General features: G+C 38.4%; 4 protein-coding genes across 6 annotated transcripts in view; 3 read left to right on the top strand and 1 right to left on the bottom strand.

Annotated features, from left to right (window-relative positions):
• Nucleotides 1-203: 203 nt before the first annotated feature.
• Nucleotides 204-5,346, top strand: LOC137936703 (uncharacterized). Of its 3 annotated transcripts, none has more exons than XM_068781538.1 (13): nt 204-381; nt 467-512; nt 700-768; nt 1,141-1,170; nt 1,269-1,373; nt 1,482-1,598; nt 2,302-2,835; nt 2,907-3,271; nt 3,369-3,468; nt 3,767-3,826; nt 3,939-4,019; nt 4,128-4,244; nt 4,652-4,798. In XM_068781538.1, the coding sequence occupies exons 1-13, from the start codon at nt 365-367 to the stop codon at nt 4,700-4,702; spliced, it is 1,692 nt and encodes a 563-aa protein (XP_068637639.1). In that variant the 5' UTR covers nt 204-364; the 3' UTR covers nt 4,703-4,798. The 3 variants fall into 3 exon arrangements, with proteins under 3 accessions (XP_068637639.1, XP_068637637.1, XP_068637638.1); XM_068781536.1 differs by having other exon boundaries at nt 208-381; nt 4,668-5,346; XM_068781537.1 differs by lacking the exons at nt 204-381; nt 467-512 and having other exon boundaries at nt 716-768; nt 1,141-1,174; nt 4,668-5,345.
• A 2,126-nt stretch (nt 5,347-7,472) lies between these two features.
• On the top strand, nt 7,473-8,701 carry LOC137936247 (protein STRICTOSIDINE SYNTHASE-LIKE 10-like). Its single transcript, XM_068780820.1, has 3 exons — nt 7,473-7,699; nt 7,847-8,116; nt 8,221-8,701. The coding sequence occupies exons 1-3, from the start codon at nt 7,473-7,475 to the stop codon at nt 8,699-8,701; spliced, it is 978 nt and encodes a 325-aa protein (XP_068636921.1).
• A 1,192-nt stretch (nt 8,702-9,893) lies between these two features.
• On the top strand, nt 9,894-20,755 carry LOC137936658 (suppressor of mec-8 and unc-52 protein homolog 1-like). The gene is made up of 16 exons (XM_068781469.1): nt 9,894-10,195; nt 11,647-11,857; nt 12,993-13,145; nt 14,099-14,147; nt 14,906-14,989; nt 15,093-15,196; nt 15,390-15,476; nt 15,546-15,599; nt 15,757-15,852; nt 16,135-16,262; nt 17,620-17,746; nt 17,851-17,910; nt 17,997-18,104; nt 19,548-19,648; nt 20,230-20,281; nt 20,470-20,755. Exons 1-16 carry the CDS (start codon nt 10,167-10,169, stop codon nt 20,566-20,568), a joined length of 1,542 nt encoding a protein of 513 aa, XP_068637570.1. The 5' UTR covers nt 9,894-10,166; the 3' UTR covers nt 20,569-20,755.
• Nucleotides 20,756-21,106: 351 nt separating this feature from the next.
• The window catches only part of LOC137936071 (uncharacterized), a 37,805-nt gene continuing 34,429 nt past the window's right edge, over nt 21,107-24,482 (bottom strand). Inside the window, exons 22-24 of the mRNA XM_068780601.1 lie at nt 22,874-24,293; nt 22,426-22,620; nt 21,107-21,950 (exon numbers count right to left, since the gene is read on the bottom strand). Of these exons, the coding sequence (XP_068636702.1) occupies nt 21,480-21,950; nt 22,426-22,620; nt 22,874-24,293 (2,086 nt within the window). The 3' untranslated portion in view covers nt 21,107-21,479. The remainder of the gene's footprint in view (nt 21,951-22,425; nt 22,621-22,873; nt 24,294-24,482) is intronic.

The following is a 24,482-nucleotide window of genomic DNA, read 5'->3' as shown; positions in this document are numbered from 1 at the left end:
AGATTCAATCATTTATTTGAATTTTTATTGTTGAAATTGGATTTTTACCTGGAAGTACGTCATCAGGAGAGGGGTGGGCCCGAGAGTAGAGTGGCAGATCGTACCCATGGGACACGATATGAGAGTTCTAAAGTACGCTGGGGATGCGCATGGGTTTTTGGAAAAGCAACCGTTGTTTTCATGACAGAGAGCCACTACTTCACTCGCTCAGCTTTGCCTTGTCAGTCTGCACTTCTCACCTTCAAAAATCTCTCTCTCTCTCTCTCTCTCTCTTTTGTTATCTTCCTTTTCTATCTTTTCATCTCCGTCTCTTCGTCGCTGAGGAGACTTTGCTTCGGCTTCTGCTTCTTCTTCTCTTCCTTCAATGAATTGCAGACTCAGGTTTCGTCGTATTCTACTGCAAATTTTGTTGTTTTTCCCTCCTATCGAGGAACGCTGATTCTGGTCTTTTCGCCGTGCATTCAAGTTTCCCGCGCGGATTAAAAAGGAATGAAGCTTTTCTGCTTCTCAAGGTCTTATGCTCTCTCACTCTCCTTCTCTCTCTGTTGGCTTCTTTCATTTAATGATACGCTCCTCTGAAAATTTTGATTTTTGAAGATGCTTGGTATTCTTTTCTTTTCTTTTTTTTTGTTTTTGTTGTGTTTGTTGTGGGATTATGGGTATTGATGGTTTAACAGCTTTTCTTTTCTGTTCTTACAGGGAGTAGAGATGAATACTAGAGTGAGAACGACGTTGCAGACCATGAAGACTCCAATGAAACATGAGAAAGTAGGCTACTGCTCTGTTGGATATTCAACTGATGTTGCTGAGAACGTTTGATTCGTTTTTTTATTTTAAACACGAATTTTTGAATCGTTTTCGATCTTATAAAAAGTTTGAATCGGTTCGATCTTGAACACAAAAGTTTGTAATGGGTTCTCTCATTTTCTCGGAGAACTCAATATCTGAAGAAAATGTCTAGATTTGATTTCCTTATTCGTAAATGTTCTGTTTGCCAACCAAAAATTGTTTTAGTCATTCGTTTTCATTTGAAAACAAGAAATACCATTATTGTGCCGGTGAATTCAATCTGAAAATCTTCCAGTTTTTTTTGGTTTTTCTAGAGAGGGAGATAGTATTTGATCTGTTTTTCTATTGCAGGCAACCAAATCTCCTCCCGGACGTGACAAAGTAGGTATTTGTTTTATTTAAAACGTGTTGTGAGTTTTTTTTTTTCTTTTTCAGCTTATTGGGTGGATTTTTCTGATATTCCATTGATTGTTTTGAAGGAGAAGGTGAAAGTGGAGATGCAGAGGACAAGATTACTGGACAATGAGCAGCCAGCCACTCGTCGCTACTCAAGCCGAGAGAGAAAAATGGCATTGCAGCAAGATGTACAGATCTTTCTACTGGCAATTTCCGCCACAAAGATTTCAATGTTTTATCACCTTTGACATTCTGTCTTGATTGTTCTTTTCCTTCTTCCGGGAGTAACTTCACAGGTTGATAAGCTAAAGAAGAAGTTAAGGCAAGAAGAGAATGTTCACAGAGCACTGGAGAGGGCTTTTACAAGACCTTTGGGAGCTTTGCCTCGGCTTCCTCCTTATCTTCCCCCTTACGTAAGCTGATACCCTTTTCTCTTTCCTTTCGCCTTTTATTTTTGGTACCTCATAACTCTCCTGAAACAGCGAGAAAACTACAAGCAAACTTTTCCGTTGCATTAGTAGTAAACTCGGAGGGGCAATGAAGCAACTGTCTTTGTTATTTGCGATTCTGTTCGGGAGCCGAATTTTTTTACCTATTGCATTGGTAGCGAACTTGGAAGTCAATTAAGCAACATTGCAACAAATCTCTCTTTTTAGGCTTTATATAATGCGCTCCGAGGAACCCCAAATAAATTTATGGCATTCAGTCTCTGTTTGTTACAACCAGATTGACGTTTTATTTTCTTTTCTTATGTACAAATTATGATGTTTTGGGAGATAGAGATTCAGAAAAATTGTTAATTGTTTTTAATTATTTGGACTATTCTTTCATGATGGAATTTCTCCCTCGAATGGTTATCTTTGAGAAGGCTAATTCTTTAAACAGATTTTTTCGACAGAGGAGTGGGTTCTGTCCTAGAGGTTGATCTTCTATGAAATCCTCAAGTTTATAAAAACTGTCCTTGATTCCCTGCTGCGTGCTGCAATAGAACATCATGTTGGCACTTTTTCTTTTTCAAATCTGGTCTTATTCAAACTCTCTGATTTTTACGAAGGGCCTTATTAATGGGAGCCAGTTTCTTAATTGGAGTTAATGTGCATTATTCCGTTGCTGCAGACATTAGAGCTTCTTGCAGAGGTTGCTGTTCTTGAAGAGGAAGTTGTAAGGCTTGAAGAGCAAGTTGTGAATTTCCGGCAGGGCCTCTATCAAGAAGCTGTATTTATATCAAGTTCCAAGAAAAATATTGAAAATGCGATAGATTTATTTGATCAGAATCCTTCGAGAATACTGAAGATAGACCAATCCAAATCCTCTTCTAATACAGCAGGCCTGGAGTCATCAATGGAGGGGCCTAGTCCTTCCACCGCTGATGATCCTTCCAGTACCAGTCAATCATCATTGGATCTTCCTGCCCGAGTTGGACGTCTCCCTAATCGACCTATTAATGGAATAAAAACTCCGAAGAAGCTCAATTCTCATTCAGTTGTTGTTGAAGATGGTAGGGGAAAAGAGAACCGTTCAAGTGCTAATCCTAGGAAGAACAACAAGCAAACATCTCAACAGAAACCTGCTAGAAGCCAGACAGCCTTGAAGAAAACAGCTGTAGAACCCAATGCGACTGAGAAGTGTGTGGAACCTCTCAAGTTACAGGTAACAGTTTTCTTAAGCCTAAGTATGACATTGGGATTAGAATCTGAAGCACATATGGGTTTCTATGCCAGCTAGATTGCCGATTAGTGGACCATGAGAGAGTGGAGGCAAGCACTAATACACCTAAGGAATCGGTACCAGAAGTCGAAAGTCCAAATAAAGTTTCTGAAGACATATTGAAGTGCCTTTTAAGTATTTTCTTGAGGATGAGCACACCAAAAGCGACAACAATGGAGTCGGAGATGCTGCCTTCTATTTCGGGCTCTTACACCTCTGGTGAAGGTTCTGAAAACATGGAATTTCAAGATCCATATGGAATTTGTTCTGATTTCGGAAAGAAGGATATCGGTCTTTACAAAACCCTCCGTGCTGTTGAAGCAAGCTCAATCATTTCAAACCGGATTATTGGTTCAGCATTTCTTATTCAACGATTAAAGTGAGTATTTTGTATCAATGTGGTCCAGATTATCTTTCATGTGTGCTGCATGCTACCTATTTTAAGCACCCAGATTTTTTCATTTGAATGGGATCAGGATCCTATTGGGAAATCTTGCTTCAGCAGATTTACGGGGGCTTACCCATCAACAGAAGCTTGCATTCTGGATCAACATCTATAATTCCTGCATGATGAATGTAAGCAATTTATTGGTAACTGAGATTAATTATGAAATTACTTTCTTTAATTTATTTTTTCCTTTATTTGGATTGCAAAACTCTGATTGCAGTCTGAAAATTCATTGGCTTTCCTTATTCTTTTTCTAAGTTCTAAAAAATGAGTGGGCTTTCCTTCTTAAGAAAACTGTATCCCCAACCATTTTGCAGTTTCACTTTATTTCCTATCGTTTCATTTCAAATATCTGCCACCCATATCTGGGAAACGCTCCCTCTTGTATGAAAAGTTCATGTTTATAGTGTTGTAGTTTTGGTTCAGGCCTTACTCGAGCATGGGATACCTGGAAGTCCAGAGATGGTTGTTGCACTGATGCGAAAGGTATGGGCTTCATTCAAGTATGCTGTTGTGAGACTGGACAATGATAATCTCTTCACTATGGAATTAGTCAGGGAACCTAAGCAATGCATTAAAGTATCTAATGTTGGTGCAGGCAACAATAAATGTGGGCGGCCACTTGCTTAATGCAATGACAATTGAGCACTTCATCTTGAGACTGCCATACTCAAAATATGTAAGTACTTTTCTTTGAATGGTGGTAGTTATTACCCTTTTATCCAATAGTGGGTGAAAATGTTCATTAATAATAATGAAGATATAATTTCTTTATCGTTCATGACAGACAAACCCCAAAGGTTTCAGAAATGATGAAGTGATAATGAGGACTGTGTTTGGTTTGGACTGGCCAGAACCTTTGGTTACATTTGCCCTCTCATGTGGAAGTTGGTCCTCACCTGCTGTAAGTTGGTCAAATTTTCCTCTATAGTTGGTTCAATGGCAGTGTTTTTCTCTTAATATGACCTTTCAAAGATGGAAAATCTATGTCTGCATACTTGGGACTTTGGTTGCAATAGAGAACTTGTTGTCATATATATTTGTTATATAAAAACATCTGTGGTTTTCCAGGGAAATTAAAAGTATAATTCATAAATTCATGAACTCTTTTTTTATGGTCAAAGACGACATAAAAGATGCTCCTCTGCACATTTACCAGAAGATATCTTAAATTTTTTTTGTATCTGTTATCTTTGGTAGTGAACCTTGTTTATATTTGTTGATGACATGACACCTATAATGATAGCTTCAAACTCCAAAGACAGGTTCTGTATTGGTTAAGTAATATGAGAAGTTTAATTGAAATCGTAGTTTGTGAACTCTGAAGGTCCGAGTGTATACTGCATCTCATGTGGAGCATGAATTACATCTAGCAAAAAGAGACTACCTACAGGCAGCTGTTAGCATCACCACGGCAAAAGTAGCAATACCAAAGCTGTTAGATTGGTACCTTCTGGATTTTGCGAAGGATATGGAGTCATTACTGGATTGGATATGCCTCCAACTACCAGGTGGATTGGAAAAGGAAGCAATAAGGTGTCTAGAAAGCGGGAGAAAGGAGAGAAATTCACAGTACATACAAGTAATTCCATATGAGTTTAGTTTCCGGTACCTTTTGTCTCCTTAGAAGCTTCTCTAAAACATCATCAGATCAAGTGACATTGGTTGAAGGGTTTGGGTTGAGGGATCTGTATACCGCTACAAAATTGTGTATTAAAAAATATAGATTTTATTAATTTGTATGTAAATTGTGAGTGAAACATTTATTTTATAAAGGGGTCTTGGGTGCTGGGATTCTTTTGTTTCACTGGTTTCTTTTGGGGGAGAGCGTGACATGTAAAAGGCTTTGTTTTTCTTCCTGGCTAAATGGTGATGGCTTAACTTTGTAAGTTACATATTTCCAGCACCCATAGGGCTGGAAAGAGGTTAGTGAGATTGGACATTTGGGTTGGATTTTTTATGTTACAGAATTGCATCATGACTTCACACCATCTTAATGCTAGTTACTGTGATCTAGCCCAGTTTCTGATAGAAATTATCTGAATCTCTATATGTGCAAGATGTTCAAAGTCTCCTAATAGCTACTTCACAAGCACTGTTTTCAGGATTAAGTAGGACTTGCAAACCTGAAAATGATCCTCCTGCTTGTCACAAACAAAGCCAAGACACCCTAAACCCTAATTGATCTTCTAGCATTTGGTTGATGAAAAATTTAAATACTAACATTATTTTCCCAATGTTGCTCTCATCTCTTCTGATCTATAATCAAGGACACAGGGCCAAGAAGACCAAACTCTGCCTCCCCAAAGGTGTTGTCTCAAGTATCAAACTCTCCTTCAAACAGTCTTTTGCCTAAAGTAGTGACTTTATGTGACCAATATCTTACAGCAAGGTGCCAGGATTTGATTCTGAGGGGTCTTAGTCAAATTCTGGCAAAACATACATAGGATAACTGCCAGTCTAGTACTGGGTGCCTGGATGACTTTAATTTGGTTCATGTCCCATCAGAAGAATGTTATGCACAGCCAACAACCGGACATTAATATTAAACGGCAGGCTCATTGATTACACTATTTGGTCGCCTTGTGACAATCCTGCAGCACTGTTGCTAACACTGGTAGGTTCTCTTAAATTGGTCCCCTTCTGTAAGAAATGCCAAGTTGGGGAGGATCAATTAAAGGCAGAGGGAGAGAAGTTTCAGTACCAACCACTGTGATTAAGCGGTGGGAGAACGGAAGGCGGATGAGTTTGAATTCTTGCAGGAATTTCTACAGATACCATGTGTGCATCTGAGATCCCAACCATGTGCCAGATTAAGAACAGAGAAAACCACAAATCGTACCGATTAGCCTTAGGGTGTTTGGAGATCTTCCTTCCGTACTCCAAAAGTGAAAATTTGATGGAGTCAACAAGAGTCCGCCATTATAACGCGTTTGCTGGAGACAACAAGAGTCCGCCATTACAAAGAGAGTGAATAAATGGACATACCTGGTTAATAACAAGGCAATATCAGGCCTTATCAAAGTTTAAGTATTGAAATGTACCTGCCAGACTCCAAGAGAAAGTGGCAAATTGCTAGTGAAAGTATATGTTAATGTACTTAGCTTTATCGATCAATTAAGTGACATACTTCACTTGAGATAAAGTAGTAATCCCACCGTGATAGTCGGCTTTAATACCTAAGAAATATTTGAATGAATTTTTAGTTCATCGTTTTCAAACACATTTTAAGAATCCATTAATATGATTAATAAAAATAATATTATCTCCTGTAACGACGATATAATCAACATATACTAGAATAAGTGGAATCGGCTATTGAGATTTATTAAAAAAGAGAATAGTCAGATTCCTTTCAAAATGCTCAAAAACCCTGTAACTTTAACTTAATTACATCAATATCATCTCTATAAGATGACCCTTTATTTACCATCTTGTCATCTTGTATGTGGGCTTATGGGCCTTCTCCTTGATTTGTGGTTCTTGAACCCGTCTTCTATATCTCTGGGTTGCATGGGTCTTCTTTGGTCTTATGGGTTTAGGCCCATTTTCTAATATATTTAGATATATGGGTCTTCCTTGGTCGGATGGGCTTAGACTCTATTTTCCAACCGTCGTCAAATTGAATATTTTGTCAAACTTACAATGTGTCATGCGTTTTTTCTTAATAGTGGTTGAACATGTGTGACATTACCTATATTATAAGAAGAAAAAAGAGAGTAGAAATCTAAGTCCATAAATTTGCTATTATTTGCTAAATCAGATTTACAAAAGAGAATTTGCTATTATTTCCTTGGAAAACCTGCAAGTAGGTCACGCAACTCCCCCGCAGAGAATGCCGTCCATTGCAGGATATCTTTAATCTTTTCGTGGACAACTCACAGTGTGATTCTGTTTGTGATTTCCTCAGCCCTGAGTAATTCCAGTTTCTACCTAGTTAACCATACTAAAAATAAATACAGATTCAAGGATTTGCGAGAGAATCGTGGTTGAACTGCAACACCAAATCCTAGTCCCAGTGCAATTAAGATCGACTGCTCGCGACAACCCCGGCACCATCTCTATATATACGTGCATCACGTCTATCCCGTCAGAAAAATCTAATCTGTTGTCTTCACTCTTGAGCAAATCCATGGCGTCTTCCCGAGTAGTGTTTCTGCTGCTACTGGCTGTCGTCTTCGCCAACATTGGTCCTTCTCTCCAGCAACAGTATCGGCGATTGCGGCTCGTTGGAGCCGTTGGGCCTGAGAGCTTCGCCTTTGATAACGCCGGCGGTGGCCCCTACACAGGAACCTCCGATGGCCGGGTGATGAGGTGGAATGGCTCCGGCTGGGTGGGGTATGCTACTCAACCAAACAGGTATATTTCAACTAATCCCCATTGCTTCTTCTTTCTCATTCGCCACGTTCTTGATGTATCGAGCATGGCTTTGTCTGCATTGGCAGCATGATCACGCACAGGATATAGTATTCAAGGTTAACGTCTGTTTCCGCTGTTTCTTCTCAGGAATAGAGCCGTTTGCGATGGCTCCAGTGACCCCTCCTTGGAAGGTCAGTGCGGGCGACCTCTGGGTTTACAATTTAACAGAGAAACAGACGAGTTGTACGTCGCCGACGCCTATCACGGGCTTTTGGTAGTCGGAGCTCGAGGTGGAGTCGCAACTCCCATCGTTACTTCAGTGGAAGGCCGATCCCTTATCTTCACTAACGCAGTAGACATCGACCAGACCACCGGCATGGTTTACTTCAGTGATTCAAGCGCCGTGTACACAAGAAGGTACGGTTTTTTTCCTTCTTTTTCCTGTATATATTTTTTAATCTCTTATACTGGAAACAATTAAGGAGTTTTGAGTTCTGATTCACTTTCTTTGATGTTAACAGAGATCACGATGTGGTGGTCTCGTCTGGAGACAGAACGGGGAGAGTTATGTCATACAATCCAAGGACGAGACAAGTGAGAGTGCTGCTCAGAGGTCTGCCTTTCGCCAACGGAGTGGCTGTAAGTAGAGACAGATCCTTCCTCCTTGTAAGCGAGACTTCTACTTCCAGAGTGATGCGGTACTGGCTTCAAGGTCCGAGAACTGGGAGCTACGAGCTGTTTGCCTCCATCCCAGGTTATCCAGATAACATTAGAAGGAACTCCAGAGGAGAATTCTGGGTTGGCGTTGCAGGAGGAAGGGCATCAAATCCAGGCACAGGTACTGTTATAGGAATGAAATTCAACTCGCAGGGCGGAGTCTTGCAGGAAGTGGGTAGCCTGCAGGCTGGCAGCACACTCTCTGTAAGCGAAATTGAAGAACACAATGGTGCTCTGTGGATTGGATCTGTTGATGAACCTTTTGCTGGGGTCTACAGGCCATAAGTATTTTGTTTTTTTTTTTTTTGTTTTACTTCTCTAGGAAGGACGCTATGTCTAATAGATAATTATTTCAATGGGATGGTTACTACCAGCTAAGACTTAAATTTGTCACACCCCAATTCTAATGTATAGAGTATTGGACATTAATAAAACAATGAAAACTCTTTCTTTCTCATTGATAGCTAGGCCAACATTCCCTCTAAAGTTAGTGCATAGATATCTTTTATGCCCTACTTGTCAAGTGAGTTGTAGAATATCTTTCTGGTGATATGAAGCGTCGATCAACCTCAATTTGTTTAGTTCGATTATGAGAAATATCAATAATTACCTTGTTATCATAAAACACGTTCATTTAAGCACTGAGAGCAAATCGGATATGATAATGGCACTATTTTTTGCTTCTTACTAACTAGATTCCCGCCTACAAAAAGTGAACTATCCTAAAATGGATTTTTTGTCAAAAACATTCCTTGCCCACTCTGCATCCGTATAACCCTCAATATTTAGATGATAATTCGTAGAGAACATAAGCTCTTTTCCAGGGGATGACTTTAAATAGCAAAGAATTCGAGTTACTATTTTCATATGATCTTCACTAAAACAATGCATAAATTGACTCACTATACTTAAAACATCAGTTATATCTGACTGAGTATGGGATAAATAGATTAGCTTACCAACTATTTTTTTATATTTTTCTTTAATAGTTGGCACGTGATTGCATGCTCTCCAAGCTTGTCATTCTAGACAATTGGAGTCTCAACTTGCTTATAATCCACTACTTTTGATCGTAAATTTAGAATATATCTAATTTGAGAAAGAAATATACCTTGTTTTGATCTAACTACTTCAATTCCAAAAAAAATATTTTAATCTTCTAATATTCTTCATTTCAAAATTAGCTGTCAATTGTTCCCCGAGTCTAGACATCTCTTTAATGTCATCTCTTGTAATAATTATATCATCTACATAGAAATCATTAACTTTTTTAGGAGATGTTTCAAGAATAAAGTATAACCTGAATTACTTTGTTGAAAGCCATTATTTTTCGTAATCAAGCTAAATCGTTCAAACCACACACAAGGTGATTGTTTTAACTCATATAATGCACATTGCAACTTACCATATCTTTGAGGTTATTGGAAACTCTGGTGGGATATACCTCTCTACCTCTTTCTCTCGTCTGTTTCTTTTCTTTCCCTTTTCTGTCTCCGGCTCACGATAACCCCAACAGTGTGACGTAACCGACTACCTCCGTTCTTGCCGAATCACCGGATTCGAATACAATTCGGTACCAGGACCGAATCCGGTCCGTTTAGTCTAGATCGCTTAACTACAGAGACTCCGGCGGGAGCCTTCTCTGTTTGTTTTCAATTACTGAACACTGAGCTTCACGGAGATTTTAGTTTCAGACGCTTTGAAGTTGTGTGAGCGTTGATTTTTGGTTTGAGGAGACTACAAAATTACCATGTCTACCTTAGAAATCGAAGCCCGGGAGTAAGTTTCGGCTCTAATTCTCTCTGTTTTTTTCTGTTTCTTTTTATAATACCTCGAAGTTTGATGTGTTATTTTAAGTTTGTGAAGAAAAAATAAATTGCTGTTTCCATAGTTTTTCCTTCAAACTCAATTTTACTCACCTGGGAAACCCGTCGACAGCAAATACGTGAGTGGCGGTGAAGAAGCTCGAGGTTAAAGAGTATAAAATTTTACATTTTTTGGTTAATCTGTACACTGTTCGTCATCCCTCTGGTTGAGGTGAAAAAAGGAAACAGGGAACTGATCAACTTATATTTCATGCGTAAGATGAGTTAAAAAAGTAAAAAGAGTTGGTTATTGCATGTAATGTTACTTTGTTTTGAGCTTGGTCTTGTTTTAGTTTGGAAGGTGTCTGGATACATTTACAGGAATTATGCAGGACAAATGTGCTCTCCGAGCTTGGTCTTGTTTTAATTTTTAAGGTGTTAGGATACACTTGCAGGAATTATGAAGGGCAAATGTGCTCTAGGACTAAAAAACAGCTACTTCGACAATCACTTGAGTGTTGTTCTGGGTTTTGGGCGCGGACAATCCAACATCCTTGCGGCTTTGGGTTTCTCATTCCTTATCTTTTATGATGTTGTTTTAAAAATGTATGTTAAGGTAGCAAAAAGTTAATAAAAAAGACTTCATCAAACAGTTTCTAAGTTAAGCCTTTCTGTCTGTAGCCTCGAAGCTGTTGTAGAAGATTCTAGATATCTTTATGATGTTAAAAGTTCTATGATTTGAAAGAGAATCAATTCTATTGCTCTTTTCTTCATTCTTGCTTCTTCTTTTTTTCATTTTAAACACACTTCTAGCTTTGTTTATTAATATACTAATGGCAACTTGATTCTCCTCAAACAAAGAGCTGTTGCATTTATGGAACTGATGAGACAGAAAATTGTTAGGTTTAAAAATTGAAAAAAGTCATAGTTTCAAAACAAAGCTGTTGAACTTTCTACTAATTAGAATCTTTATAGACATGACTTTTAATGTATTTTTTTTATGCCAAATCACTTTTCTACATGATACCCTATTGGTCCTGGCAAAGTCCAAGCAAAGATTGGAATTCAAAGCTTATTATGCCCTTCAGAACAACTTGTATAAGACAGGGAGGATCTTATTTATATTTGCATGTTCTGCAGTTGGATAGGAAATGCTTGGGCATGGAAAGTTCTGACATGGATTTCTGATATGTGGACTTGTTGCCCTAGTGGTATTTTCTGTCATTCTAGCTTTTCTTCTTGTCTGAATTAGGTGTTTGTTTTGTTTTTGGTCATGGATGCATCTTAATACTTTTTCTTAATTTCGTTATGGTAATGTTTTTCTGATTCAATTTCCAAACAACTTCTGTCATAAAAAATAAATTATTAAGCAAGTCCAATGAGAGGGTATAAAACACTAATTGTCCTTTTTCTTTTAACTTGCAGTGTGATTAAGATTGTTCTTCAGTTTTGCAAAGAACATTCTTTGCACCAAACATTTCAGACATTGCAGAGTGAGTGTCAAGTGTCCTTAAATACTGTGGATAGCCTAGAAACATTTGTTGCTGATATCAATAGTGGAAGGTGGGATGCAATATTGCCTCAAGTAGCACAACTAAAGCTTTCCAGGAAGAAGTTGGAGGACTTATATGAGCAGGTTTGTCTCTGCATTATTTTCATTCTTTCATCGTTAATAAACCAATCAGTCCTTTCTCTGTACCATATATAATGATTAGCACCTTGATTCTTACGAGTGGCAAATTCTCCATTCTTTTCCTTCTGTTGGTTCACATAACCAAACCATCGGAGTCTTAAAACTGATTAAGTTCGAGAGCATCAATTTGAGCCTAAGAACTTTTTAGCATTTTGAATCTCTCTCTCTCCCCCTCCCTCCCTCTCATCCTCCCTCCCTCCCTTCTTGTACTGAAAATTTTAGCTTTGTTTAATTTCTAGTTTTTATTTTATGCTGCTCATATCTGAGGCTGTCTTAGTTTCTTATCTGCAGAGCATTTCCTCAGTTATGCATTTTTTTTCACTTTTATATAACCGGGTTCAACCTTCAGTCGAAGTGTGATGACATCATAACTTAAAAATAGAAATAACAAAATAACAAAAAATTTCAAGGGAAGAAGCTTCTGCCTTCACTGTTCTGGCATTACAGAGGGAGAAGGGGGCTGGGCTTCATTTTCTTTATTGCAATGGGGGAGGGATCTCCCGATGTTGTACCCCCTGTCAACAGATGAAAGACTGCCCCTCCCTTTCCAGTGTAGGCGGGGGAGACGGCAGCGAGGGTAGGGGGTATTCTCCCCACCCATTGCTGATCCACGCCTCCCCTTGTCTTGTGGGGGAAATCTTCCTCTATGTGCATATGAGCCGGCTGACTGGCCGGACCTCCCAGTTTGCTCGTTAAACAGACAATGCTGTCTGAGTCAGCTGGGTTTGAGTCATCTCTAGGTTTTTAAGACTTGTAACCTGGACACGAGACTGGGTAAGACTGAACCTGGTTCGAACAGCCAGGTCAGTCTTGCTTTTATAGGAGAGATTTACCTGAACCTGGTTCAAATCAGCCAGTTCAGTCTTGCTTTTATCGGAGAGATTTACCTATAGCTTTTTTGTGTTGAAAAGTCTGAAACTCTTTTATTTTGTTAATCTTTGTTTGTTTGACTCAACTTTATGTTATGTCGTTCTATTTGATTTTTTGTCCAAGGGTTGTATTTGATCTCAAATTATCTGCTGTACAGATCGATTTTTTTCCATGGGTTGTGTTTAATCTCAAATTATCTGCATTACAGATTGTTCTAGAAATGATTGAACTCCGTGAATTGGATACTGCACGTGCTATTCTAAGGCAAACTCAAGCAATGGGTGTCATGAAACAGGAGCAACCTGAAAGATATTTGCGTCTTGAGCATCTCCTTGTTCGGACATATTTTGATCCTCATGAGGTGCTTCTGGGTTTTGTGTAAATTTCTATTGATTTGACCACTGGCATGTTACATTAATATTCTTTTCTCCTTTCCAAAAATAATTATCTTGGAGTTCATTCTTATTTCAAGAATGTTCACACATGTAATTGTGTATGAGTTTCTCTTGTCCGTATGATGATTAAGAATGTGAATGGTATTTTCAAGCAAGATTTGTACTGCTAACTTAGACACTTATATTGATTTAAAGATTTTCTTGTACACAAATATTTCAGGTTTTGAGTATGATGGTAGACTTTTGTCATGTTTATTTCCATCTCACTTTAAATAAATAATCAGGATGTGAAAATCTATATTGGCATTTTATTATCTGGTAGTTCTTTCATTAGGTTTTTCTTAACTAATTTGTTCAAGGAATTTACATTTATTTGTCCTAGTCTCTTATGCCATAACCACGGTTCATTAATTTTTGCACCTAAACAGACGACACTAGCTGAGGGTAAATCGACTATATTCACAACATTGAGGTTTCTATTTTTATGTCCCTCTAGAAGTAGTGCATCGTTTTTGTTCTTTACTAAGCATTTGTCTTTTTCAAATGAGACTTTGTTACCTTTGTCACAAAATTGACTAATACTAAGTAAATCTTGCATCAACCCTTCTACATAATAGACATCAGATGTGAAAGAGGTTGAGGTGCCATTTTACCAATTCCTTTGATGGTACCTTTGCTATTGTCTCCAAATGTTACATAACCACCGTATTTCAGTTTGAGTTCTACGAACTTCTTCTTATCACCGGTTAGGTGATCATTTTAATCTATTTTTGTGTTATCACACATGTTTTGTTAGAAGTGGCTGAAACTGAAAATTTATGGTTCAATTGTTACTTATAGGCTGTTAACAGATCAATGAGTTTCTGTTTAATTTATGATTAACTTTTAAGATATAAGCAAATTGCTTTCCATGTGACAGGCATATCCAGAAGCGTCTAAGGAGAAGCGCCGTGCACAAATTGCTCAAGGCATGCGTTCTCCAACTGACATGGTTTTAGAATTTTAAGGTGTCTCTGTGCTTAGATCTCTATTATTGAAGTGGGCTGTTTTTCCTAAAATGACTAGCTAAAGTTAGTAAGTCTTTTGGCCCAAAATAACTAGTCAAAGATAGCAGGCCTGTTGCCAACTAATAAACATGGCATCTTTGCAAGTCTGAACTGATACAGTATTGTTCAACAACAACTACTTTTTTTCATTCTTAAATAATTACCTTGAGATTGGCAGTACATATATGACTCCGGACTAGTTGAATTTTTTACTCACCTATAGTCCCCCTAAAGTCCAGGTCTATAAGCATGACCTAGGACACGGACACAATATACACATGGGCCACTGGGAACACAGACTATCAGAACACACGTATGGGCCTAAAAACAGAAATGGGTAGGCTTGGATTTGCTCTAAATACCATATTAAAGTTGTATCATTACCTTGCAAAATTATTGGCTGAAGTTAGGATGCTTCTTCCCAACTGATAAACATTATATCTTTCCAAGCCCAATTAGTGTCGGATTACTCACTCACAATTACTTTCTAAGATTTGAAACACATGTACAACGAAGAATGGTGGGACCTTTCTTCGCACCAACATCTATTAATTTGGTAATTCATTATATCTATCTGATAGGTGAATCCACTGCTGCTTTTAATGTTTATACGTTGTACCCCTATTAGTTATCCACAGTTGCAGCTTTTTTTGAACAAAACTCTTCTGTGGTTCTTCCAGGTCTTGCTGCTGAAGTTTCTGTGGTGCCACCATCACGTTTAATGGCATTAATTGGTCAGGCACTGAAGTGGCAACAGCATCAAGGTTACACATTTATTATTCCCCTCCCACATTTTTTTGTTATCCACAAGTATTAGGATTTAAATACGTTTATGTTTCTGACTACTTCTAAATTACTAAATTCCAGGATTACTGCCACCTGGTACACAATTTGACATCTTCCGAGGAACTGCTGCCATGAAGCAAGATGAAGATGATATGTACCCAACAACCCTTGTGCACACTATCAAGGTAATATTGATATTTTCTAGTACACTTTTACTAGTTTCATTTTTTTTTTTTGGGTGTTTAAAGTGGTTGTTTCACTTCTATCTTAACTTATCTGGTATATATGCTTCTTATGATTTTTTATTTATTTTTTTGTCTTTTTGATTCTTGCCTTTTCTTCTTGTTCACTTGTTTCACATCGTATGGCAATCTGCAGTTTGGAAGCAAAACCCATCCTGAGTTTGCTCGTTTCTCACCAGATGGCCAGTACCTTGTTTCATGTTCTGTTGATGGATTTATTGAGGTACAAATCAGTCAAATCTAAGTGGAAAAGTTTCAAATGACATGTTCTCTTACATGGGTGTATTTCCAGGTTTGGGATCACATCAGTGGGAAGCTGAAGAAGGATCTTCAATACCAGGCAGATGTGAGTGACAAAAGCTTCTGATATCTAGGAACAGCATTTGATGAAAAACAATATTCATTTTCATGCAAGTCGTATGTGCCTATGTGGTAATTTGTTAAGTCCAAAATTTGAGGAAGCGAGTTCTATGTGATAATTAATGTGATGTGTAAAACTGCAGGATGCTTTTATGATGCATGAGGATGCAGTGCTTTGTGTTGATTTTAGCAGAGATTCGGAGATGCTTGCATCTGGGTCACAAGATGGGAAAATTAAGGTTAATAAGATGCATTTTATATTATTTCTATCTATGGTTTCTTTTGAGTCGTATAATATTTTGTGTCCTTGATCGCCTATTAACAAATTTCTTGAGATCAATATTTTATTTATATGACATTTAACTTTTAGTTCAAACTATTGGAGGCTTCTTGTCAAGTAAGCTACCAAAAGAATTTGCTCATCCAAAAAGAGAAACCAAGAAGTAAAGAATTTGCTCTATATTGTTTACTTCACATGTTTATTGATGGTGTATCTAAGATATCTCAAAAATAATTTGCAGGTTTGGAGGGTAAGGACAGGACAGTGCCTGCGCCGTCTTGAACGTGCCCATGCTCAGGGTGTAACAAGTCTAGTATTCTCTCGAGATGGAAGCCAAATACTAAGTTCATCCTTTGACAGTACAGCAAGGTTTTCCTTAGAAGTCAAGAGCATTTCTTGACCAACATCCTTTACCAACTAACAATTTTTTTAGAGTAGTGATTGATTACTATGTTAGTTATATATGTGTTGGCAGAATGGTTAAAATTAAGTTCCGGCCTTTAGTGTTTTAAATATGTTTCAGTGATTTGCAATTTTAGTTTTCATTACTTCTAGTTCTTTGGTGGTAAATGATTGACTAATCTTAAGGTTTTTTTTTTCATCAGTTTGATGCACATTATATAATCGTGAACTTTATCTGTTTCTGGATAATTCAAATACATGCAATTGATAAGAAAAAGAGAAAGGTCCTCCACAAATTACTAATTGAAATGCATGTTGTGTTAAGTAGCAAAGAGATAAATGTGTGACATATACTTACTCCAGGTGCTAGTTTTGGCCATTGCATTATGTGAACAAAAAATTGTTGTGTAGGTGCCCTTTTTTGGGGGATAGGGGGGAGAGAAGGCGCATTTTCATTAACAATTAGGGGGATCTCTAACAATTAGGGATTGGAGGGAAACCCCCTCATTAGCAAGAGAGTCAGCCACACTATTGGCTGTTCTATTAACATGACTCGAGAAACAACAGATTTAGCTAAAAACAAGGCCAATGGCACCATGGTGGGTCCTTCCGGGAGCACCAATTGATTACTCGGCTGGAATTGCCTTCAACATGGAGAGGCCCTTGAACTCTGGTCCAAAAGATCATATGCCCTTGCGTTAAGGCTTGCAGTTCTGCCGAAAGATCTATATGTGCTCCAAATGTTTTATTGAGGCATATGCTCCTAGCCTACTGCTACTTGAAACCTAATAGATTGAAGTGAACAACCGATCATTCTAATTTAGGCATGAAAATGAATTGGCTACAAATTCTTGTAGGAAAATTTACCCACAAGTTATTTGGTTTGGCCGGTTCTACATCAAATGCATGTGATCCAAAAACAGGCCAAGCATGTCTATGATCAAATCTTCCCCCTCAGCCCCCATCTCAGGTCCTCTGGCAGCAGTCTTGGGCTGCTAACTGTAAAGCTGTTTCTCTTGCCATGCATGGCGCTTCTTGCTCCTCCCTTGTAACTGGAAATGTTTTTTTTCCTGTCTATACTGTTTGCTTGTTGGCCTTTTGGGCCTTAAAAAAAAGAATCAAATGCATGTCATCTAAGCAATTCATCCTATGTACACAGACACACACACACACACACACACACACAAAACCAGAAGTTTGTACTGTGTATTACATGTATGTCATGCCATGTTGTAATTTGTGCTATACTGTTTCACCAGAATTTATAATTAGTCTAGTTGTTGATATAAGTATCTAAGTATGGAATTCCTCTCATTGATGACAGAATCCATGGCCTCAAGTCTGGGAAGCTGTTGAAAGAATTTCGTGGCCACACATCATACGTGAATGATGCCATTTTTACAATTGATGGGAGTCGTGTAATTACTGCTTCTAGTGATTGCACTGTAAAGGTGATCTATGCTTTTCATATGTCTGCTTGGATTCCTATGTTCAGTTCTGCTATTCTTTTTTGTTGCACTGTTGACTCCTTATAGGCAACTCCTGTTCATCACAGGTCTGGGATATGAAGACTACTGACTGCTTGCAAACCTTCAAACCACCACCTCCTTTAAGGGTATTTATTGAGTCAAAAGTTTCTTTTTCATCCACTGTTAGCTTGGTTTCTTGAATCTAAAAGAAAACTATTCTTTGGTCCATTAGGGAGGTGACGCATCTGTGAACTCAGTACATTTATTTCCCAAGAATGCGGATCATGTAATTGTTTGTAACAAGACATCATCAATCTATCTCATGACACTTCAGGGCCAGGTATGTTTATGTAGCCTTGTGATAAGTTAGCAATTTGTTGTTTTGCTAAGTTCGGCTTCTGTCTGAATAAAGATGGGGTCGCCCAAACCTGACCCTGCCCTGCCAAACCATCTTACAAACCTATACCTACGGAAACCTGTGACAGGGTTAGAGTTCTAACCCTACCCCCAACTCCACCAACCCGTCCCTGCAGAAACCTGTGACATGGTTGGAGTTCCAACACTGCCCTTGCTCTTCCAACCCATCCCTGCGGAAACCTGTGACAGAGTTGGAGTTCCAACCCCGTCCTTGCTCCACCAACCCATCCCTGAAATTCATTTCCACCCTGTCCCTGTGAACTTTGCCTGGTTTCCATTTGTCTCATTTTGCCTTCTCATAATTTGTGTTATTCTTTTTTCTTCTCATACTATCATTTACAGTAAGATAGATGGTGTTTTTGTAAAATAAAATATATGCTTAGTTATACCTTGGGTCAAGTCAGGTCGTGTCTTGTTTTAGGGCTAATCCCGTTGGTACCCCATCCCTACCTCAAGCGGGTTGGGTTGTAACCTACCCTATTGCTTTCCCTAACAAGAAACAGAAACTTATATTTGTTTCAGATAGAAGTTGTGTACTACTTTCAGGAAAAGAACAAGAATATCATGTGTTTCAGTTGACAACTCAGACTTTGTCTTCAAGTACAGTATGGTGGATAGCTTGTTTTTTTATGTTAGAGGACAGCTTGGGTCTTCTGCATAGTCAGCATTGTACTAAAGGTCTCTCTTTGTCAAATATTGGTTCTTTAGTGCTGATAGCCATATGCAATTGGATGGGGAAGGCGTTGATAGGTTAAGAGCCTGCATGGCAGAAAAAATTCTAGTAGGAAAAAGTCCATTGGAATGAAGTTGTCTGCCAGTGTAATCAATCACATAGGTGGTTGGGGAGTACAATATCATTGAAGTTGGGTGCTCTATATTTATTCACTGCTCCTGCATTTCTGCCCTCGTCTTACCTACATACATGTGCGCACACAAGTCACGAGGAAGCAGGAACATTTCTGTCAAATATTTTACTTTATGACTTTCCTGTGTTCTAGTTGACATTTGACTTCTGATGACTTGGGTTTTATTTAGCTTCTTCAAGCTAACATCTTTGTGTCGATTTTACTTGACTTTGATTTGGTTGTGTTTCAATTTTTTGCTGGCCCTCTTTATTGTGCAAAAGTTGATCAACTTTGGATGTTAATGCTTTTTTATAGTTGCCTTTTGAGGCTCAAACCTAATTTTGGTGTTGTTCTATCCTGTCTTTTGTGCAATAATCATGATTAGAAAATGGCTTGTTGGATCTGTTTTTACTTTTTTGAGTGCCATTACAAGACTTGTTTTTCTGTAATGGTTGACAGATTTATCATTGTTAGAAAACAGTTTTCTCTGTTAATCATTTTCTATTTTATTTCTTTTTCAGGTTGTCAAGAGCTTCTCCTCTGGTAAACGAGAAGGGGGAGATTTTGTTGCAGCTTGTGTTTCACCAAAGTGTGACTGGATCTATTGCATTGGTGAAGATAGGTACTTGTTCTTCCTGAATTCTTTTCAGTGCTGATGAGAATAAAAATAAATAAATAGCAGTTTGAGAATAAGAATCCTTTTTTTGGGGGCATCCAGAATGTTTCACCGCTTTCGATGGAAATTGCAAAACTCTACTTTATGCTTGAGAAAATAAAATTTTGTTGCTGAAAATGTCTACATGATCTGAGTATTACTTTTTACTTGTTTCCTGTACGAGTGAGCTTAGCAACACTAGGAGTACAAAGTTACATTTCTGCGTGAGATTCAACGTTAGGTTTTGTCTGGAAAAAGGAAGACTTCATTTTTATATTAATAGCATGCATGCATGCTTGGATTTGTTTGATCTTTCATTAGTTATCTTTTATTGTTATTTTTTGAAACGGTGATAATTTTATTTCAAAGAGAAAGAGAATACATCAAGAGAGACATCCCCTTACAACAAGCGATTGAAGAGGGGGGGGTGGCGATAGTGTTATTCTCTGTTATATCCTGTATTATATTTAGTGTTCTAAAACATTATTTTACCCACGTCAATTTTCTCTATTAGTTGTTGACCATAAAAAATTATCTTTGCTATGCAGGAATTTGTATTGCTTCAGCTGTCAATCTGGCAAACTTGAACATCTCATGAAGGTAATTCAATATCCTTAAAAATTCTTCACATGCCTTTTCTAGGGTGGTAGTTCTGGGAGTTTATATCTTGAACTTCATGGTGTAGATTATTATTATTTTTTTCCTTTCTTCTTCTTCTTCTTCTAATAGGGTCATGAGGAGGATGTGATTGGGATGGCTAGGATCTAATTTGCTTTACTTTATTATAGGTTCATGAGAAGGATGCGATTGGCATCACTCATCATCCTCACAGGAATTTGGTTGCCACATATGGAGAAGATTGTACGATGAAACTGTGGAAACCTTGAGTTATTTTTCTCAAGTTCGTTGCCTTTGTAAACTAATTTGAACTTATTACTTCTAACCAAATTTAAGTGTAGTTCTCTTTCAGTAGTCTGGCTGCATCTGTAATTTATAGCTTGAAAACCTGGAGCGAGCAATCCTTTTCTGGAGCAATATAGGTGGTTTGATAACCCCGCAAAACATTGTTCTCTTTATATATGTATATTTATTAAGATTATAAGAGTGTTGCATGCAACCTTGAAAGAAGCCCTAGCATTGCCATTATTCTTGTTGGTTGAACGAACAAGGGAGAAGAAAGCCGTTGTAACATTCCATACACTTGACATAAAAGAGTGTCTGGTGGACGTCATCCTCGTACTTCAATCCATTAGAACTATTAGAAATAACAATGGAGGACACTGAGACACCAGATAATTACAATCAGATGAACATCAATAAAAAATTGTCCCTTACCTCAGAGGCATTAATGGTGCCCTTAGGGTAAACCTTGTTTTAACAAAATCGCTAGAACTGGTTTTAACCTTTAGGGTGAAGAAGATAAGATTGCTTCAAACAAGTTTATTTTTTACTCTTCAATGGTTAAGCATGAAAACAGAAGTGTCCATCAATCTAGACTATACTCAAGTTGGTGTATCAAATACTTGTTGAAGTTACAAACGAATACCAAGCAACTGCACAAAAAGTAATCCGAATCCCTATTTATCAAGCCCTACTTTCATCCATGGACGAAAAAATAAAAATAAATGAACCATTCATAGGAAAAGTAACTATATGAACAAAACCAACATAATTTTACAACAAAATGGGCAATGCCGATAATATGAGACAGATGGCCTCCATTGCCGCTTCCAGGATATTCCCTTCTCCAATCAATGTTCCAAAGAAAAGTATGGAAACAGAGATAAAGGCTGTTATCTCAGCCAAATGGTGATGGAACTGGCCCAGCGAGAGCATCCGATCTTTTGATGCTTCCCATACCACAAATGATGCAGCCAGGGCTTGTAACTGCTGCAAATTTGGCTCCACAAAGGTCGCAAACATCATGTCCAATAGTAGACAGACGGCTAAGAGTGGCAGCACAGAACTGAGATGGGTCTTCCATTGGATCAATGGACTTGTTGGATAAACCTCTTTGGACACACATATCAATCAAGCTTCTTAGCTCATCTTGCTTGCTTGGAGGAGCTTTAGAGTAGAGAAGATCAAGCATCTGTTTGGTATAGGCATAATTCTGGACCTCCATATTGCGTTTGATGCCTGTTCTAATGCAGCTCATTCTATGCTTTGCAAGAAGAGGTAGAGAACCAAGATGGCGGGCCAGCCTCGCCATTTCATCTTTTGCACTGATTGCACTTGGACCTTGGACCTTTTGGAGTCGTCCAATTTCCTGCATTACATAGAAATGATAGACGATTATTATCCATTTCTTTTAGAAAACAAAGAATGATTACTGATGCACCCAAGGGAAAGCAAACTATGCAACCTTCATTTTCTTCATTTTTTTCTAAATGTTGGTTGCAGATTCCATACAAACCCTACCCTACATTCATTTTGAAGCAAAAAATAACAATTATCCTAACCACTTTTGACAATTTTGAATACAGAAAATAACCAAAAATAATAATTCTTAAAGTTTCAATATATGCCAATATCAGCAACTTCACATTTCAAAATACAAACAGAAAAATAACTACAAAGAATTCTTGGTTTCAATATATGCCAATATCAGCAAATTCACACCTCCAAATACAAACAGAAAAATAACTAAAATATACACTCATAAAACTATAAGCTTCACGAATATGAAGAAAACCATTCCTAATACCAATCAACAGACAAGCAAAAGCAAGGGTAATCTCAACCTGAAGAAGAGTAACAGCAATCTTGTACTGTGCACAAATAGTGGCTTGAGCTCTAATATCATCCCCACGTGATTGATCTTTTGCCAATGCCAGAAAAGATTCATCCAAACAGGATAAAGCATCTGTAAGTTGGTTCTGCTCAAGGTGGACAAGTGCAATTTTGAAACAAACAGCGGCAGGAGCACCACGAGGAACCTGAGGTGAACTTCATGTCAGTAATTTGAACATCTATGAGGGGCATGCCATCATGCAAATTCAGGTTGAACTAAATGGAGACGACAAAGAGCCATCCAAAGAGAGGGGGAGGCTCAGCCAACAAGAGATATGCTACAAACCTATTCTAGTGTAGATATGCTAAAACCTATCTTAAGGTAGATATGTTAAATACCTTGAAGCGACATTTACTTTGAATGAATGAAAGGAAAATAGGAAGGGTGTCATAACTTACTTGGCCAGGGCGCACAGTTGCTGGCTGTGATGGTACGGAAGGTTTAGCAGCATTCACCCCAGCATTGGGAGCCAGAGCTTCAAGTGAAGCAAGGTCAATAGGCTTTGAAGATACTGGAATCTGTGGAGTAATTTGTCGAACTGAACCACTTGCTTGATCTTGGGTTCGTGGAGGAACCCCACCACCTGGAAGTCCAATTGACTCGATAGGCACACCTGGCTCTTGAGAGGTTTGTGTAGAGATGCCTCCATCAGGAAGACCAATACTTGTTGTTACATTAATCTGGTTAGAAGCCTCTTGAGTACTATTAGCCCTATGAGAATTTGGATCCACGCTGTTAATGTACGATCCAGGGGGATGCAAAGAGGCAGCAACCTGTAAAGATGATATGGTGTTTTGAAAGAAGTCCTCTGGGATAGGTGCTGGTGTGATGCCTATTGTTGGAGGAGCTTGAGTTGTGGAGTTGACAACCAAGGACTCGGTGCCAAACATATCAGGAGTAGCAGATGTTGTAGGAGGCGAAGTAGAAGTAGCAGCAGTCAAAGGAAGAAGAACTGGAGGGCCCAAAATTGATGACAGGTCTTGAGCTCCCCCAGAGAGTGATTTCGTTCGAACAGGTGTACCCAATCCATCCCCAAGTTTAAACTGTTTTGTAGCCTCTTTAATTTTATTGACATCAACGATTGTAGATGCAACGGGCTTGTCACGAATTCTTATGCGTATCTTTTTGGCTTTTGTGGTTCCTTCTTCCTCCTCACTGCTACTACCATCCACTTCACCATAAAGGGATTTCTTGAACTCTTCCTCAGCTTTTGTCTGCTCATCTACTGCAGATCGGCCAGCCAACTGTTTGGATAAGGTGTCTACCCCCATTAGTGAATCTGTCTTCAGCTTTCCATCCGGCACACCATTTGCCTTGATTATAGATGTTTGTAACCCGTTTGCTTTATTTTCACCAGTAAAGGCCTTGACCAAACTGTCTTCTCTGACTTCTATCACATTGCCCCTCCCTTTGATTGCACCTAAGTATACACCGATATGATCCACGATAATGGAAGGTATGGTGCCTTCACTTGTCTTCATGTATGGCATTACTTCTCCTGCAAGCTCCCAATGAGGGATGTCCTTCAAATTTATAGGAGTCTTTATTTCCCAGTTTCCACCACCCCATTCTGGCCCTTTAGGGACCATACTTTCAGCAGCAAAATTGGCAAAAATTCCCTGAGTCCATCCAGTTGAGCGAACTCTAAGAATCCTCTCACAATAACGTCTAAGATTTGAATCTGTTTGAGCATCCTCTAACTTCTGTGCAAGGCGTCGCATTGCACTTGGATTCAAATGGCAAATGAATAAGTCAAGCATACTCTCAAAGTCTGCAATGACTTCAAAAGTTTCTTTCGCACTATCAAACTGACCATACCTGAAAGTCATAACAAAAAAGCTTCATTTCCAACACAATTACATATTAGCAAGAAAAATTTAATGTACAAAACACTTATGGGCAATTTTTAAAATGCTCCTAGGAGGTACATGACACTCTGATGCAGTACATCTGTCTAAGTCTTGCAAGAGTCATTCATCCAAATAGGAAGCAGAAAAAAAAAAAAAA

This window comes from Aristolochia californica, unplaced genomic scaffold (genome assembly GCF_029961685.1).
Source record: "Aristolochia californica isolate CCGP_79_NKW_82.1479 unplaced genomic scaffold, dmAriCali1.0.hap1 SCAF_7, whole genome shotgun sequence".
Taxonomy (NCBI): Eukaryota; Viridiplantae; Streptophyta; class Magnoliopsida; order Piperales; family Aristolochiaceae; genus Aristolochia; species Aristolochia californica.
This window is presented reverse-complemented; position numbering and strand designations above follow the sequence as displayed.

Bases quoted from the DNA above. Each gene is read 5' to 3' on its own strand.
- LOC137936703 (XM_068781536.1), top strand. The intron at 513-699 runs GTCTTATGCTCT...CTGTTCTTACAG, and splicing joins AAGCTTTTCTGCTTCTCAAG to GGAGTAGAGATGAATACTAG. The intron at 4,245-4,667 runs GTAAGTTGGTCA...TGAACTCTGAAG, and splicing joins GAAGTTGGTCCTCACCTGCT to GTCCGAGTGTATACTGCATC.
- LOC137936247 (XM_068780820.1), top strand. From the start codon at position 7,473: ATGGCGTCTTCCCGAGTAGTGTTTCTGCTGCTACTGGCTGTCGTCTTC. The intron at 7,700-7,846 runs GTATATTTCAAC...GTTTCTTCTCAG, and splicing joins TATGCTACTCAACCAAACAG to GAATAGAGCCGTTTGCGATG. The intron at 8,117-8,220 runs GTACGGTTTTTT...TGATGTTAACAG, and splicing joins AGCGCCGTGTACACAAGAAG to AGATCACGATGTGGTGGTCT.
- LOC137936658 (XM_068781469.1), top strand. From the start codon at position 10,167: ATGTCTACCTTAGAAATCGAAGCCCGGGA. The intron at 14,148-14,905 runs GCATGCGTTCTC...TGGTTCTTCCAG, and splicing joins CCGTGCACAAATTGCTCAAG to GTCTTGCTGCTGAAGTTTCT. The intron at 16,263-17,619 runs GTTTTCCTTAGA...CATTGATGACAG, and splicing joins TCCTTTGACAGTACAGCAAG to AATCCATGGCCTCAAGTCTG.